The following is an 18111-nucleotide window of genomic DNA, read 5'->3' as shown; positions in this document are numbered from 1 at the left end:
CACTTAAAATCCACTTAATGTTTTCATCTGTGTGGATGTTATATTTAGGATATATCACAGGTGACTGCATTAATGACTCATTGCTTTTTAAAAATTAATAGATTAACAATATAAGCCAAAACTATTTTAAGGTATAATTTCAGTGCCCCAGAAATGTTTCTCAAAGACTTTAACAGCTATTTATATAGTTAATTTGGTAGTGACTCATTAAGAAATACAGTTCTGTTCCCAGGTCATTCTGAAGATACCAATTTTAATCCCAGCACTTACCTTCAGACACATTTTCCTTTCTCATTTGTAATGAATAACTATATAATAAAGCCTATAAACTTGGGAGGACAGGCAAGTAAAATGAGACTGGACTGCTATCATCCCACTTTAAATCTTCCCAAGTCAGGGCCAAGGTTAGCTTCAGTTCAGTCACTCAGTCATGTCCGACTCTTTATGACCCCATGGACTGCAACACACCAGGCTTCCTTGTCCATCACCAACTCCTGGAGTTAACTCAAACTCATGTTTATTGAGTCAGTGATGCCATCCAACAATTTCATCCTCTGTCATCCCCTTCTCCTCCTGCCTTCAATCTTTCCCAGCATCAGGATCTTTTCCAATGAGTCAGTTCTTCACATCAAGTGGACAAAGTATTGGAGTTTCAACTTCAACATCGGTCCTTCCAATGAATATTCAGAACTGATTTCCTTCAGGATTGACTGGTTTGATCTCCTTGCAGCCCAAGGGACTCTCAAGAGTCTTCTCCAACACCACAGTTCAAAAGCATCAGTTCATTGATGCTCAGCTTTCTTTATGGTCCAACTCTCACATCCATATATGACTACTGGAAAAACCATAGCTTTGACTAGACAATTGTTGGCAAAGTAATGTCTCTGCTTTTTAGTATGCTGTCTAGATTGGTCATAGCTTTCCTTCCAGGGAGCAAGCATCATTTAATTTCATGGCTGCAGTCACCATCTGGAGTGATTTTGGAGCCCAAAAAAATAAAATCTGCCATTGTTTCCATTGTTTCCCCGTCTATTTGCCATGAAGTGATGGGACTGGATGCCATGATCTTAGTTTTCTGAATGTTGAGTTTTAAGCCAACTTTTTCACTCTCCTCTTTTACTTTCATTAAGAGGCTCTTTAGTTCTTCTTCACTTTTTGCCATAAGGGTGGTGTCATCTGCATATCTGAGGTTATTGGTATTTCTCCTGGAAATCTTGATTCCAGCTTGTGCTGCATCCAGTCTGGCATTTCAGATGATGTACTCTGCATATAAGTTAAATAAGCAGGGTGACAATATGCATCCTTGATGTATTCCTTTCCCAATTTGAAACCAGTTGTTTGTTCCCTGTCTGGTTCTAACAGTTGCTTTTTGACCCACATACAGATTTCTCAGGAGACAGGTAAGGTGGTCTGGTATTCCCATCTCTTGAAGAATTTTCCACAGATTGTTTTGATCCACACAGTCAAAGGCTTTGATGTGCTCAATAAAGCAGAAGTAGATGTTTTTCTGGAACTCTCTTGCTTTTTCTATGATCCAATGGATGTTGGCAATTTGATCTCTGGTTCCTCTGCCTTTTCTAAAACCAGCTTGAACATCTGGAAGTTCATGGTTCTCGTACTGTTGAAGCCTGGCTTGGAGAATTTTGAGCATTCCTTTACTAGCATGTGAGATGAGTGCAATTGTGCATTAGTTTGAACATTCTTTGGCATTGCCCTTCTTTGGGACTGGAATGAAACTGACCTTTTCCAGTCCTGTGGCCACTGCTGAGTTTTCCAAATTTACTGGCATATTGAGTGCAGCATTTTCACAGCATCATCTTTGAGGATTTGAAATAGCTCCACTGGAACTCCATCACATCCACTAGCTTTGTTCATAGTGATGCTTCTTAAGTCCCAATTGACTTAACATTCCAGGATGTCTGGCTCTAGGTGAGTGATCACACCATTGGGTTATCTGTGTCATGAAGATCTTTTTTGGACAGTTCTTCTGTGTATTCTTGCCACCTCTTCTTAATATCTTCTGCTTCTGTTAGGTCCATACCATTTCTGTCCTTTATTGAGCCCAGCTTTGCATGAAATGTTCTGTTGGTATCTCTAATGTTCTCGAAGAGATCTCTAGTCTTTCCCATTCTATTGTTTTCCTCTATTTCTTTGCACTGATCACTGAGGAAGGCTTTCTTATCTCTCCTTGCTATGGCTTCCCTGATAGCTCAGTTGGTAAAGAATCCACTTGCAATGCAGGAGACCCCAGTTTGATTCCTGGGTTAGTAAGATCCCCTGGAGAAAGGATAGGCTACCCACTCCAGTATTCTTAGGCTTACCTTCTGGCTCATCTGGGAAAGAATCTGCCTGCAATGTGGGAGACCTGAGTTTGATCCCTGAGTTGGGAAGATCCCCTGGAGAAGGGAAAGGCTACCCAGTCCACTCTTCTGGCCTGGAGAATTCCCTGGACTGTATAGTCGATGGGGTCACAAAAAGTTGGACATGACTGAGCGTCTTTCACTTTCATACGTTAGCTTAGGAAGCAACAATTGTCTCACAGGACAAGTGTTATCTCTTATCTGTGTTTTTCAAGTATGTGTTCCTTACATTTTTATTGTTTGAGTATTAGTTTTCATTCATCTGAGGACGATATTGCTGACAAGATCATTTCTTAATTCAGGGATATATAGGCATAGAGGTTAAGTTTCATTAATATTAACTTCCAGGACATTTTCAAATTCTTTCATATAGTATAATAATGTTACTGTGTAGTGAATGTCATTCAAAATAGGTTCAAGGTACCTAAAAATAATATTTTTAATTAGTTGATTTATTTTGGATTGAAATATAATTCATTTACAATGTTGTGCTAGTTTCAAGTATACAGCAAAATGATTCAGTTATACATATTTTTTTCAGATCTTTTCTCATATAGGTTAATACAGAATATTGAGTAGAATTTCCTGTGCTATACAATAGGTCCTTGTTGGTTATCTATTTTATATGTAGTTATATATATATGTTATTCCCAAGTTCCTAATTTATCCCTCCGCCTTTCCCCTTTGGCAACCATACATTTTTTTTCCATGTCTGTGAGTCTTTTTCTGTTTTGTAAAATAAGTTCATTTGTATCATTTTTTTAGATTCAACATATATGTGATATCATGTATTTTTCTTTCTAAATAATTTAAAAGAAACATTTTTTAGCTATGCAGGCCAATGATATACTCTAGGCACAATCATTTAAAAAATTCATATGGATAAAATCTAAAGCTGAGTCTCATGAAAGACCCTTAACTTTGTTAGGCCTTCTCTTCATAAGCTGGGCATAAAATCATCAGTCTTATAGAAACCTTGCAGGGATTAAATGAGCTCATGATTGTAAAGCCCTAGGCATAGTCTCTGGCACATAGCAAATGCCTAATAAATTATAAATATTAATATTACTTATCTATTATGTATTTGTTACTTTAATTTTTCTCTTTTAAAGGAAGTTTTCTGGGGTTCCCCACTTTCCTGTTTCTTGTGATTAATGGATCCCTTACATTCCTGCTTGTGTTGTTTGGTCACTAAGTTGTATCCAACTCTTTGTGACCCCATGGACTGTAGCCTACCAGGCTCAGACTCTGTCCATGGGATATCCTAGACAAGAATACTGGAGTGGGTTGCCACTTCCTTCTCCTGCTTAGACTTAGTTTAAATTGTGAATTTGGTGGAGTTGGGCTCCCCTTCCAGCGCACCTTATTCCCCCACCTGCCAGCACCCCTTAAAGTCCCTCTTCTTGGAAATTGTGGTCACGCAAGGTTTCACCACAGCTCCACTGAAGATGTGTCAGATACCGGCTTAAATAGCTCGGTGAAGGCAGCTCAAAGTAGATGAAAAGAACAGGGTTGGGACTCCTGAGATCTTGGTTCAGTGTCTTTGTCTAGGTTAACTCAAACTTCTTTTAGACCCCAAATCCACCTCTATGAATGTTGGGAAGATCGACTTATAAGTGCAAGGGCTTTTGGAGAAGGTTATTCAGACAATAGCTATCAGAAAGCCCCATCTTTCAAACCCTTTACAAAACTGTAGCTGACAGAAGGGTGCCCTAGCCCCCGTCTCTTACCCCAGAAAGAGCTAATTATACTCCTTTTTGAGCTCCCACTGTAATACCTCTATCATAGCATCTGTCTGTGGGCCTTAGACATGCATTAGACATTTTTTTTTTGTTTTAAATTTTCAAAACACTGTGATTTTAACACTCATAGAACAAGCAGAAGTAACACTGAATCACATTTCAAATTGGTATAACTTATTTGTACATGTCATATTTTACCATGTTTCCAGTAATCTCAAACTATTCTTTTTTTCTGCTGATATGTTAAAACACTAAGCAGATGAAATAATTTCAGCACTGAGCATGTTGTAATGTGGAGGGGAAGAGGTCGTATCTCCTGCGGGACCTCCCAGAGGCTGCAAGATCCTGTGGTTTTAGCTCTGAATACCCTATATCTAGTATCTGATACACAGCAGGGGCATGACAACAGTTGAGTAAACAGTTGAAAGAAAATTCTTCAATAGGGACTCAGGAGAACCTCAAAGCTTCAAGATCTAAGTGAATCTCCTAACAGCAAAGATTCAGATTCCATAACAGGAGGTGAGGACTCTATTCAGGGTTTCCCAGAGCTCCAAAATTACACTGTTTAGAGCATGGCCACTCAGCATTGTGTGCATACAAGAATGTGTGCGACTTCTTTTCATTGCAATCATTCACTTCCTATATAGACAGTAACTCTAAAAACACTCCTTGTCATCATATATCCACGATAGCAAGTCTTCTTTTTAAAAAGATTACAAAAATTAAAAAAAAAAAAAAACCTGTTGTAGAATTCTTTCTGTATTTAGACAAACATTCTAACTATAATGAACTTGGTTTGTTTTGACTTGTGTTATCCTGAATTTATCCTACATAGAATTCAGATGAACCACACTCTTTCTGTGTTTGTTGCTTTGTTTAGCCCCAGTTGTCCCAACTTAAATAACATGGATTCTAGTCTTCTTTGAATTTTTATCTGGCTTCATAATAAAGCCTGTAGTTGTCCCTCACTATCTGCATTACAGTGGAGGGGAAAGAATTGGACTTTGGTTTTATAATTCTTTTATTCTTGGCCAGTGGAAGCTTTCTTTAGCTTCCTGTATAGTCAGCAATGTAAAGTTGCAATATCCGTAGAAATCATACTGAGTTAACTTAGACTCATACATGTCTAAGTTCTGAGTCAGTAAAGGAGTGAGTTGGAGAGGCTCTCAGGCAGAGGGGGTGTGAGGACTGCCCCGCTGCTTCACTGAGAGGTGAAGTGAAAGTGAAAATTGCTCAGTTGTGTCTGACTCTTTGCGACCCCATGGACTATACAATGCATGAAATTCTCCAGACCAGAATACTGGTAGCCTGTCCCTTCTCCAGGGGATCTTCCCAACCCAGGGATCGAACCAGGTCTCCTGCACTGCAGACAGATTCTTTACTAGCTGAGGCACAAAGGAAGCTGAGAGGTGAAGGGGCTTATTACACCCAGTCCTAAATGTTTTGTGTGTAGAAAGAGCTCCATAAATCCCAAATGTTGGTAGTGGAGGACATGTTTGGCATGAAAGAGCACTTCCTTTCTTCTTTGACCAGTAAAGAAATCAAAATGATTGTTTCCTTCCTTTTCTTTCAGAGAATAGTTAGTCTAGAACTATTTTGAGAATTTTGTCTTCCACATTATAAATCTAAGTCGTCAGAGATGTGACTTGAATATCACACATTCTTTTCCCCCTTAAGAGATGGACACATACGTGTCGAAGCCTTACCCCCCGCGCCTCACCGGGGCCAGCCATCTCCCTCTGCACCCTCAGTGCTCTTAGCCTCTGACTAGTTTCTCATGTCTGTCTCGTGTCCTTGGCATTCTCGTTGCATAGAGCTGTGTCTCCTTTACTAGCTAAGTGTCTCTGCTGAGGAGTCATGGCTCACCTGTTTGTACGGTTGGTTACTAATAAATATGAAACTCCTGAAGTTTGCATGATTCCTACTTTTCTCAATGCATAAGAGTGGACTCAAGGTCATCCCTATAGCATTGTCACTCTCACTCGCTTGCACTGCATTGGGAAGAGCCCTGAGTGTGCCCAGGGGACTGCACTAGGCATGAGACTGTCATCTGTCATGTGTTGTGGGAAAGGAGGTGGGGGGAGGTTGAAAATCGCAGCATTAGAGAATAAGCTCTTTAATCAGAATGTCTGTATCTGACTAATTTTGTAGCCCACCCAGGGCTCAGTGTGATGCCTCTCACAGCTCAATATGTTTCCTGCGTGAACTGACAATGCAACCCAGTGGGTTAATACATTCCAGGAACCCTTATTCTGAAGAAGGGGGAAAAAAGTAGATATTTTGGAGTTGCTTTAGCATCATATTTCCAAAAAGTGTATTTCCTTCTTAGGAAAGGCTTATTTCGGGTAGAAATTGAGCCACACCTTGCCCACTGCCCACCAGTCCCACAATCATCAGGCGCAAGGGTACCTTTCATAACCCACCATCACAATACCCGGCCTCGTGTATTTCTGCTTAGGTAGTTCTGGTACAATTATCAGAAGTTATTACCCTTAAGTCTCACCTATTCTGAAGCAATACATGGCCGATGCTGTCAACTGAGGACTAAGAAATATTTGTCTAGACGTTTGATCCAATCTGTATTTTTATTTAATGTGTAATTGGCGAGAAAATAGCAAAGACAAATTTAAATGCTTGCATCTCTAACCTTGTCACAGTGTCTGAGCATTCATTCATCATCATTATCTTGGATTCCTGCAGCCAGCAGACTTCATAGGAAAGCAGGCACTGAAACAGATTAAAGCCAAGGGGCTGAAACGGAGGCTGGTCTGCCTCACCTTGGCAACGGACGATGTTGATCCGGAGGGAAATGAAAGCATCTGGTATGATGGCAAGGTGAGTGCTGAAGCCCCATAGTGAGGGGCCATCGCAGTTCTGCAGCAGAAGCTCCTTGTCTGTGTTTCTGTTTACAGTTTTTTGCTAGCTATTTATCTGTTGTTGAGATGACACTCTTTTGGATTCAGAACTGACAGTCAAGAGACAGAGATTACTTAACTGAAAGGAAAATGTGAAATGTTGCCCATTTTGGAAAACATGTTCCATATGTTTTAATGAAAGACAATAAACGGCAAGACTTGAATACACTGGTCAGTGAGGAAGGTACGATTTAGAAGGTTAGGAGGTAAAATGACCTATTGACTCGCCACATCCATATCAATGAATACAAGAGTAACGTTTTATAAAGAACTTGGTGTTCTGACTTAGCTTCTCTGGGATCTTTCAGAAGGAGGCAATTCTGACCTCAGCATATTAACAGAAAAAAAATTCAAATGAAAATTTTTATGACAAGGGAGGGTAGAACTTTAGAAAGTAAAGTGGAAATCTTTCAGTTCTTCAGGAGGAGTTAGATCACCTTCTTCTCCCTTTGGGATGCTACATTTCATTCTCTCTCTTGGTAAAGCTAGAGTTAGATAACTTATCAACATAACTTCACTTCCTCCCTCTTTTATGACTATTTATAAAACCCACTTTGGCTCAGCATTTTGCTGTGTTTTACCCGATGTTGCCAGACAGTGTAAAGAATCTGCCTGCAATGTAGAAGATGGGGTTTGATCCTGGGGTCAGGAAGATCCCCTGGAGAAGGAAATAGCAACCCACTGCAGTATTCTTGTCTGGGAAATCCCATGGATGGAGGAGCCTGGTGGGCTACAGTCCATGGGGTTGCAATGAGTTGGCCATGTCTTAGTGACTAAACAACAAACAACAACAACAACAACAAACAACCAGACAGGGGTTATCAGGCAGGGACAATGTGGCAACCAAAGGGCCTTTAAGACTCATCTAATAGCTGTTCTGTATTGAGCAGGGTCTGCTCGGCCAACACTCACAGATTCAGAGATTCTGTGCTAAAGTGTTTTCTCATGCATTGCAGCCTACTTAATATTTGTTTCCATTTTCCCATCAGTTCAGTGACAAAAAGCACTGTTGTGGGGAGAGCCAGTGGGATCAAATCTTAGCTTTCAGTTTACTAAAGAAATGGCATCTGGGCTAAGGGGTCACTTTGACATGGAGCTAACATGTACAGATTTCCTACTTGTGCTGGATATTTTTCATGTCGTTCCATTTACTTTTATTACTACCCTCTCAGATACATATGATGGTTCCTATTTAAAGATGAGGCTTTGGGATTCAGAGAGATTAAACAAGTTGCTTGAGGCCACACACTATGACATGTGGCTGGCAGAGTTGATTTCTGACCCAGGTACAGTTGGACTTAAAATTGCTTATCCTCTCTTCTAAGCCATGTTGAATTCCCCCATTTTCTCCCTTCTCTGTCTCTTATGGCCCCTGTATTCTCCTAAACACTTCATTGTATATCCACAGTTCTTGCACATCTCAGTAACAGATGGATGTCATAGTTGATACTATGAAACCAGTAGATCTTTTCTCAGATCTGAAGCTTTTTCTCAAATGCCTCAGCTTTAACTGTGTTGAGTTTGCTCTTCTGTTTGTACCATACTTACTCTTAACTCACAGTCTCCACTTCCTCTTTCTGTTCCAGATCCCTGGTTCAGTCCTCTTTTCTTAATCTGTTCTTTTTCTGGTTTCAGATTTGCCCATGATCTCCACTTAAAATCCCTCTGCCATCAGCTAACGCATGAGCCTCTCTGTGTCTCGGTGTCCTTATCTGTAAAATGAAGCCACTTAGTGTGATAATGTCTAAAGTTCTTTCTGCCTCTAATTAATTTTTCCCTTGTCACTATATTTCATCCCCCACTTCATCTTTGAATTTGTTCTACATTTTTCACTCTATTCTCATTCAACTTTCTTGGTCTTCTGATATGGTCCATACCCATTCTTCTTCTGGCTGTTTCACTTGGCCATGGAATGAAGGACAGATTATGTTGTAACATTCTGTATGCAACCCCACCACTGACCATGATCCACTGACAGATTTCTAGTCATCTTAAATGTGACCATACCCAAGTTAAAAAAACTGGAATTTTATACCTTAAACTTATACAATGTTATATGTCAATGATAGCACAACAAATCTGGGAAAAAAAAGAAAAACCCTGGAAACCCAAGTTCTATTTTTAAATTTTCTTTCCTTTGCCCTCTCTGTGCACTGAATTATCTTTTTATATTTTTCATCTTTCCATTACATGCCATATGTTTATAGAGCTGCCAATCCAATTGCAATTTTAGTTATTAATAATATTTCTGAGGGACTCCCCTGGTGGTGGAAATCTCGGGCAAATCTGAAACTAGGGACTTTTCTGGTGGTTAAGACATTGCCTCCCAAGGCAAGGGTTGTGGGTTCGATCCCTGGTCAGAGAGCTAAGATCCCACGTGCTACATGGCCAAAAAAGCAAGACATAAAACAGAAGCAATATTGTGGCAAATTCAAAAAAGCCTTTGCAAAAATATTTTTTAAATACTTCTCTTAAATTTCCTGGTATCAGCGTGTCTGCTCTTTGATGCTTAAATCATTTTATCATGGGGGTGACCCTCTTTGACCTACTTTATACTCTAGAATGATATGAAATCTTTTTTTTTATTTTTATTTCCTGACTTTATCTGGACTTATACTACCTTTGGTATTTGATATTATATTCTTGCAGGTAGATATTTGCAATGCTAACAATAGGATTAATTTCTAGCATTGCAAATATAATTAATTTGTTTGTTCAACAAATCTGAATGCCTATAAGTGATAGCAATATTCTAGGTACTAAGGATGCAGCAGTGAACAAAACAAATCAGACAATCACTGCCCCCATGGAGCTTATATGCTAGGGAGGGGAGAGACAAACAATGAACATTAAATAAAATAAATAGCATGTCAGAGGGTGATGAGTACTTTGGGGAAATGTTAAGTCTCGTTGGGAGATGGCAGTGCTGGAGGAACGGATTATGATTTTAAGTAAGGTTTCATTTTTAAAAATCAAGGCATAAGAGTATGCATGCTGCTGCTGCTGCAGCTAGGTCTTTTCAGTCACGTCTGACTCTGTGTGACCCCATAGACGGCAGCCCACCAGGCTCCTCTGTCCCTGGGATTCTCCAGGCAAGAACACTGGAGTGGGTTGCCATTTCCTTCTCCAAGAGTATGCATGAAAAAGGTTTTAATTAGTTAAAAAAAAAAAAACAGCTTTGCTGGGAAGTAAGTTTTGAAGAAAAACTTTTTGATAAGGAAGTTGGGAGAGTTTAGAAAGTTTTCTTTTTCATTATTAATAAACCAAAACACACAGGGATAGCCAAATAAATATATCATCCAATTTAAATCATGTTCACTCTTTCAAAGACTATTTACCATGTTCTCTTCTCTATGTCTGTTACAGGCATCTTTAAGTCTAATAATTAAGAAAAGAATGAGACAAGGCTAAAAATAAATGAAGCTTGAGTTCACAAAGAATATGAGACTCTGTTAGGCAGAGGGTGAAGACAAGTTGTTCTCATGATTCACTGAGCAAAATGAAGCAATGAATTTAATTGAATTTGGAAAATGTTAAAGTAGAATGATATAAAATTTAAGCTAGGGAAAACCTTTCCCTGGAGACATAGTAATAAGATCAAAGGAAAGTCCAGAGTTCTAAAATACTCTGAGCTACCAATTCCTGGATTAGACAGAAATTAAGGGAGAAATAAAAGTAATCAAACAGAAGGTGACACATTCAATAAATATTTTAAGAATAGCATTCACAAAATAAACATGCTATTTAAGTTACCAATGCAAAAATAACTGCCAGATGAATTACTGCTGGATTTTAAGAGATCAGGAGACCTGAGGAAATAGGGCACGCAATCTCTGAAGGGGGATTGTGGGTTTTTGATCCAGTGAGTTAGGGAATTTGACCAAGAGATTTGCTTAGGATTCTTCCTGTTTTCTTAAGATGCCCAAGAAAATCAGGTTAACTTTTCCAGAGTTCCAAACGCAGATCTCTGTTTGAGAGATTTGGAAGTGAAACCAAGTTATCAGTATCTTTCAAAAAGCAATGGTTAGAACTCCCAACTACCTTGACCCAAATCCCAGCTTTATATCATGGAACTCTGAGCTAGAGTAGAAAAACTATTTTGAAACATGTGTGTTATTTCAGAAATACCTTAGCAGCTAATAATCTACCAGAGAGAAGCTTTTACTAATGAATGCATTCACTTTATAAATCACCATAATACGTTCAGAAATTATATGGAGAGCTTCTGATTTGGGGTTTCAGTGAGATAATTAAAAACTGGGGCTGCAGAGATAGGAGCCTGTATTTAATGTCATGAATCTGTAAGCATCTAAAAGACTAGAAATGCTGTGACATGACTGTTGCCTGTTGTAGGCCCTTTGCTGAGGCAGCTAAAACATCACCAGGCTGCTTCCTGCTCATGGATGTTTGCAAGCACCAGCTATACACAACCACTGTGCTAGGCAGTGAGGCTGTAAGGATTAGTGCGACATCGTGTAGCCAGGAGAAGCCGTTTTGAGTTGGGCTATATATCATATTTTGCTTTTGTTGTCTTAGTTGTAAGATATGTGGCATTTAAATCTGTATTGTAATTTTTTGGCATTTGACTCTTTTTCTTGCATCTAGAGCTAAAGAAGATAAAGTTTACATTGATTTAAGTGCCTAGCAGTTATCAGGAATTGTTAAATGCTCTCTCTATATTCATATGGGCTTCCCTGGTGGCTCAGCTGATAAAGAATCCACCTGCAATGCGGGAGACCTGGGTTCGATCCCTGGGTTGGGAAGATCCCCTGAAGAAGGGCATGGCGACCCATGCTGGTATTCATGCCTGGAGGCTCCCCATGGACAGAGGAGGCTGGTGGGCTACAGTCCATGGGGTCTCAAAGAGTCGGACATGACTGAGCGACTAAGCACAACAACAACAATATTTATATAGAAGATTCACTTTACACTGACTGTTGATATACTAACAGTTTATTTCAGCACTGTTCTGACAGGTCATTTTCTAAATGCTAACAGGAACAGTTGGCTAAGTTTGCTTTAGGATTTTTAGGTTTTTCTCCTTTATATCTATTATTGCCATGCTAGTTTGATGGAAGAGAATTTTTTAAAGTTTAAAATGGAAATATGTCATTCTTCCTATCAAATCATTTGGCATGAAACTGAGCAAAATAAATAGATATATATTCTGAGAAATGATTTTAAACTTTCATTAATCTTCTCAAAAAAGTGAAGTTTTTCTCCTGGTATTATCCTCACAGACGGCATATCATAAAACTGTAAGTTGAACATATCTTTTGAGAGTTTTCATCTAAAGAGGAAGCACACAGTTCAGTTCAGTCACTCAGTCGTGTCTGACTCTTTGCAACCCCATGAACCGCAGCATGCCAGGCCTCCCTGTCCATCACCAACTCCCGGAGTCCACCCAAACCCAAGTCCACCGAGTCGGTGATGCCGTCCACCCATCTCATCCTAGCCGTGACAAAGATGCCGAGGACGGTGGGGTCTTGTTTTTCAGGTGGTTGGCAACACGACCTCCGGGAGCTATAGTTACCGCATCCAGAAGAGTCTGGCTTTCGCGTATGTCCCTGTAGAGCTCAGTAAAGTGGGACAACAAGTTGAAGTTGAACTATTGGGCAAAAATTACCCTGCAGTTGTCATACAAGAACCCTTGGTGTTAACAGAACCAACCAGAAGCCGGCTTCAAAAAAAAGGTGGAAAGGACAAAATTTGAAAAGACTTTGAAGAGGCAAATGTATTATGGTTTCAATATGCTTGTACTCAGAATTATAACTGATTGGCTGGGGAATGGGGAAACCAAAGATTTATTTCAAAATCATCAAAATCTAAATTAAGAATTCTAAAACCTTTCTCTTGTTTTCTAAGGAAGGTAGAATAATGGATGAATGATTTACATTGTTTCAAATGAAGATACTTGAAATCAATGTTTTTGTTATCCTATATTGTTGTTTATGAAACTCCATTAGCAAAACATTTAAGCGATTGCTAACACACAACCGAAGTAGAAAACATTATATAATTTTAGAAACATTTGCATATGGTTCTTGTTAGCTGAAAACAAATTATGTTTTACATAAAAACAAATGCAGTATTGATGGATTTACTTCTTTGAGAAATACTCATTGAATAAGGTATCGTTTTAATTTTTCATAACATGTCTAGGAAGAAAACACTAAAATGTAACATTGGTATGTGTAACATTTTTATTCAGCTCCTTGAGATATTTACTTTCTTAATGACCTCCCTGAAGGCAGTTTTATGGGACATCATTATTGTCCTTTCAAAGGTTGTTTTAAACGAGAAATTGCAAAAAAGAAGAGAGTCTTCCAAAGGAAGTGGTACTTGTAGACCTTCTGAGATGAAGCTGAAAAATAAATAGATTGTGCCAGGACAAACACAGCCTGAATACTGAACACCTCTCTTTGGGCAAGAATTACTGCAGGTTGCCATCACATTGTGCTGTTCTGGACACCATTTCACAAACAGTTGACAAAGCAGGTCAAATAAGAGCTGAGGAGCGGACAGGATTGCCCTTACCACTGTGTATAGCAAGAAAAAAACAAGCCATTTAAAATAACTCTTTGATACGCCTCTTGAAATTATTTGCATTTAGTTGAATAAATCAAAATTTTCAAAAAAATGTAGTTTGTCATTTATCATTTGTCCTGTACACACATTTGCTGCCTAGGATATTCAATAAATGTGTATTAAAGACAGCTGAATGTGAAGCATGATAAGATTCTGTAGTTAGATTTTAAAATAATTTCTTAACTTGTAAGTTTTGAAAATGTGCCAAATTTACATGTAAATTTTTATAAAAGTAGTCATGTATTGGAACTCTTCAACATGCTATTCATTTACCTTTGGTATCTCCTCTTACATAAGAAATGAAGAAAATCCCTTTGAAAACACACATTTTCTAATTATCAAGAGTATTATCCAGAGCCTTTCTCTCAGCTCTGATATAGGTATAGGTATTTTTCATTCTTTGCCTTTCTGTAGTCTAATTGCTAATTGTGTTAAAACTAATGAAACCTTTGAAAAAATTTAACACTATATCAGTAGTACAATTTAATAGTTACCTAAGTTGTAACTTTTCAGTGATGAATTACTGGAAAATTATTGACATAAAATATTATGATATCAGACTCTAATCAAAGGAACAGTACCAGGAAGGAGAAGGCAATTGACTATGCAAAAACAAAATCCAAAAACAATGGTCATTTTTTTAAAAAATAAAATTCAAATTTCAAAGAATGCTGGAGAAACAACAAAAGATTCTGATCTTACATTGCTAGATGAGATCAGTAAAGCAGTATTTGAATGTCTTCATCTTTTTCACCAAAAATTGGGCACTTGCTCTAAATCAATAGACTGAACAATGTCATCTGCATATCTGAGGTTATTGATATTTCTCCCGGCAATCTTGATTCCAGCTTGTGCTTCTTCCAGCTCAGCGTTTCTCATGATGTACTCTGCGTATAAGTTAAATAAGCAGGGTGACAATATAACAGCCTTGACGTACTCCTTTTCCTATTTGGAACCAGTCTGTTGTTCTATGTTCAGTTCTAACTGTTGCTTCCTGACCTGCATACAAATTTCTCAAGAGGCAGGTCAGATGGTCTGGTATTCCCATCTCTTTCAGAATTTCCCACAGTCTATTGTGATCCACACAGTCAAAGGCTTTGGCACAGTCAATAAAGCAGAAATAGATGTTTTTCTGGAACTCTCTTGCTTTTTTGATGATCCAGCGGGTGTTGGCAATTTGGTCTCTGGTTCCTCTGCCTTTTCTAAAACCAGCCTGAACATCTGGAAGTTCACGGTTCATGGATTGCTGAAGCCTGGCTTGGAGAATTTTGAGCATTACTTTACTAGCGTGTGAGATGAGAACAATTGCACAGTAGTTTGAGCATTCTTTGGCATTGCCTTTCTTTGGGATTGGAATGAAAACTGACCCTTTCCAGTTCTTTGGCCACTGTTGAGTTTTCCAAATTTGCTGGCATATTGAGTACAGCACTCTCACAGCATCATCTTTCAGGATTTGAAAGAGCTCAACTGGAATTCCATCACCTCCACTAGCTTTGTTCATAGTGATGCTTTCTAAGGCCCACTTGACTTCACATTCCAGGATGTCTGGCTCTAGTTGTGTGATCACACCATCGTGATTATCTGGGTCGTGAAGATCTTTTTTGTCCAGTTCTTCTGTGTATTCTTGCTACCTCTTCTTAGTATCTTCTTCTTCTGTTAGGTCCATACCATTTCTGTCCTTTATCGAGCCCATCTTTGCATGAAATGTTCCCTTGATATCTCTAATTTTCTTGAAGACATCTCTAGTCTTTCCCATTCTGTTGTTTTCCTCTTTTTCTTTGCATTGATCGCTGAGGAAGGCTTTCTTATCTTTTCTTGCTCTTCTTTGGAACTCTGCATTCAGATGTTTATATCTTTCCTTTTTTCCTTTGCTTTGTGCTTCTCTTCTTTTCACAGCTATTTGTAAGGCCTCCCCAGACAGCCATTTTGCTTTTTTGCATTTCTTTTCCATGGGGATGGTCTTGATTCCTGTCTCCTGTACAATGTCACGAACCTCAGTCCATAGTTCATCAGGCACTCTATCAGATCTAGTCCCTTAAATCTATTTCAATCAATTTCTATTTAAATCTAGTCCCTTACATCTAACCTTTATGGCAGAAAGTGAAGAGGAACTAAAAAGCCTCTTGATGAAGGTGAAAGAGGAGATTGAAAAAGTTGGCTTAAAACTCAACATTCAGAAAACTAAGACAATGGCATCCAGTCCCATCACTTCATGGGAAATAGATGGGGAAACAGTGGAAACAGTGTCAGACTTTTTTAGGCTCCAAAATCACCGCAGATGGTGATTGCAGCCATGAAATTAAAAGACGCTTACTCCTTGGAAGGAAAGTTATGACCAACCTAGACAGCATATTGAAAAGCAGAGACATTACTTTGCCAACAAAGGTCCATCTAGTCAAGGCCATGGTTTTTCCAGTGGTCATGTGTGGATATGAGAGTTGAACTGTGAAGAAAGCTGAGCGCTGAAGAATTGATGCTTTTGAACTGTGGTGTTGGTGAAGACTCTTGAGAGTCCCCTAGACTGCAAGGAGATCCAACCAGTCCATTCTGAAGGAGATCAGCCCTGGGATTTCTTTGGAAGGAATGACGCTAAAGGTGAAACTCCAGTACTTTGGTCACCTCATGCGAAGAGTTGACTCATTGGAAAAGACTCTGATGCTGGGAGGGATAGGGGGCAGGAGGAGAAGGGGACGACAGAGGATGAGATGGCTGGATGGCATCACTGATTCGATGGACGTGAGTCTGAGTGAACTCCGGGAGTTGGTCATGGACAGGGAGGCCTGGCGTGCTGCGATTCAAGGGGTCGCAAAGAGTCGGACAGGACTGAGCAACCGAACTGAACAATGTCAAAGTTTGTTGTCAGCCATTTTCTCTAATTTTTAGCCAATGAAGAAGAACTTCAGAAATGTTTACTGTATGTAATACAAATGTATGATGAATTTTCTGATGAAGATATTTTAGTGGAAACTTTTAAACACAGACATGTTTGAAAGCCACTATAAATGTTCCCAAAGCACTAAAGACAGTAATGCAATTCCTGGAGTTTGTTGTGAAAGATTTTTACGAATTTCTGTCAAACTGGTACATCTGTTGCTCATGTAAAATAAAGGCTTAAAAAAATTCTTCAATCAACTTTGCAAAAATAACTGGACAAATCTGGGTATACTGCCTGGTAAACATTAATATGTGAAGAAGAAAAAAATTCAGTGAAATCACTACAAAGCTTAAAAAGGAAAAGGTTTATTATTCACAAGTAGCAGACCAATTTGTGAGTATAAATATTCTCCTTTTTCAAAACTAATATAGTTTAAAAATATTAATTTCTTTTTTATACTATAACATTTATTTCTATTTTTCTCATTACTGGCCTGACTATATATTCAAAGTTTAATAGAATTTTTTATCCTGTGTATTTTTTTCCTGGTAGTTATTATTCATTTCATTATTATTATTCAAAATAGCTGTACGGGACTTCCCTGGTGGCACAGACAGTAAAGTGTCTGCCTACAGTGCAGGAGACCCGGGTTCAATCCCTGGGTCAAGAAGATCTCCTGGAGAAGTAAATGGCACCCCACTCCAGTGCTCTTGCCTGGAAAATCCCATGGACGGAGGAGCCTGGTAGGCTACAGTCCATGGGGTCGCAAAGAGTTGGACACGACTGAGTGACTTCACTTTCACTATTCATTTCATTATTATTACTAAAATAATTGTATAATGTAAAAGAGGGAGAGAATCACTAAAAAGTGGTCATCCAGGCTGGCTTCTTCTCTCGTGTCTGGCACCTAGCTAAGGCTGATGGCAACACCTTGGGGTGGCAGGGCACTTGTTTCCATGTGGCCTCACTATGTGATTGTCTTGCCAGGAAGTTCAAAGGAGGGAACTTAACTTGGAAAACAAGTAAGCGATGCCAGCTGCCAAGCTGACACCATGACTCATACAGGTTGGAGCTGCTAATGGGAGCTGGAACCATAGAAAAGATATATCCATGTCGGTAACATCCTGTTTCTTGACCAGAGAGGTGGTTAACTTGAGTCTGTCCACTTTGTGAGAATTCATTGACCTATGTACACTTTTGTGCACTGTCTTAAGCACACAAAAAATGCGATGTCAAAATCTTTTTATACGAATGGTACTATTTTCCACTCTCTACTCTCATCTAGTTGGTTTTGAGGAGGTGATAAGCAACAAGCAGCATAAGGAGGTCAAAGGCGTTTCAATTTGAATTCAGTTTCAGACACTGGGAGAATTTTCAGAGATAAATGAATTATCTCTTCTTTTAAAAAAACTGATCCTCTTCTTCTCAATGCACATACTCACACTAACACACAAAACAAAATCAACAATAAATGGAAGATACTTCTTAGAGAGAATTACCTTCCTACAAGCTGGTAAGCTTGATGATTCTTAATGCCTTGACAGTAGTTAGCACTGATAGTGGTTAATGCATATAACTGATGCATGTAACTACTGGCAACTTAAACTCATCTCCAAGTTTAAAATAGGACC

General features: G+C 39.0%; 1 protein-coding gene across 3 annotated transcripts in view; it reads left to right on the top strand.

The window, feature by feature from the left end:
- Positions 1-17726, top strand: part of DMGDH (dimethylglycine dehydrogenase) — a 77985-nt gene extending 60259 nt beyond the window's left edge. Inside the window, exons 15-16 of one of the 3 annotated variants that reach the window (XM_059890254.1) lie at positions 6803-6937; positions 12515-17726. In XM_059890254.1, coding sequence (XP_059746237.1) covers positions 6803-6937; positions 12515-12730 — 351 coding nt within the window. In that variant the 3' untranslated portion in view covers positions 12731-17726. Of the gene's footprint in view, positions 1-6759; positions 6938-12514 lie in introns of those variants that run through there. The other 2 variants (NM_001205545.2, XM_059890255.1) reach the window with 2 other exon arrangements.
- Positions 17727-18111: the final 385 nt, after the last annotated feature.

Source organism: Bos taurus, chromosome 10 (assembly GCF_002263795.3).
Source record: "Bos taurus isolate L1 Dominette 01449 registration number 42190680 breed Hereford chromosome 10, ARS-UCD2.0, whole genome shotgun sequence".
In the NCBI taxonomy this organism is placed as follows: domain Eukaryota; kingdom Metazoa; phylum Chordata; class Mammalia; order Artiodactyla; family Bovidae; genus Bos; species Bos taurus.
Note: the sequence above shows the minus strand (reverse complement) of the source record. Positions and strands in the feature narration are given on the sequence as shown.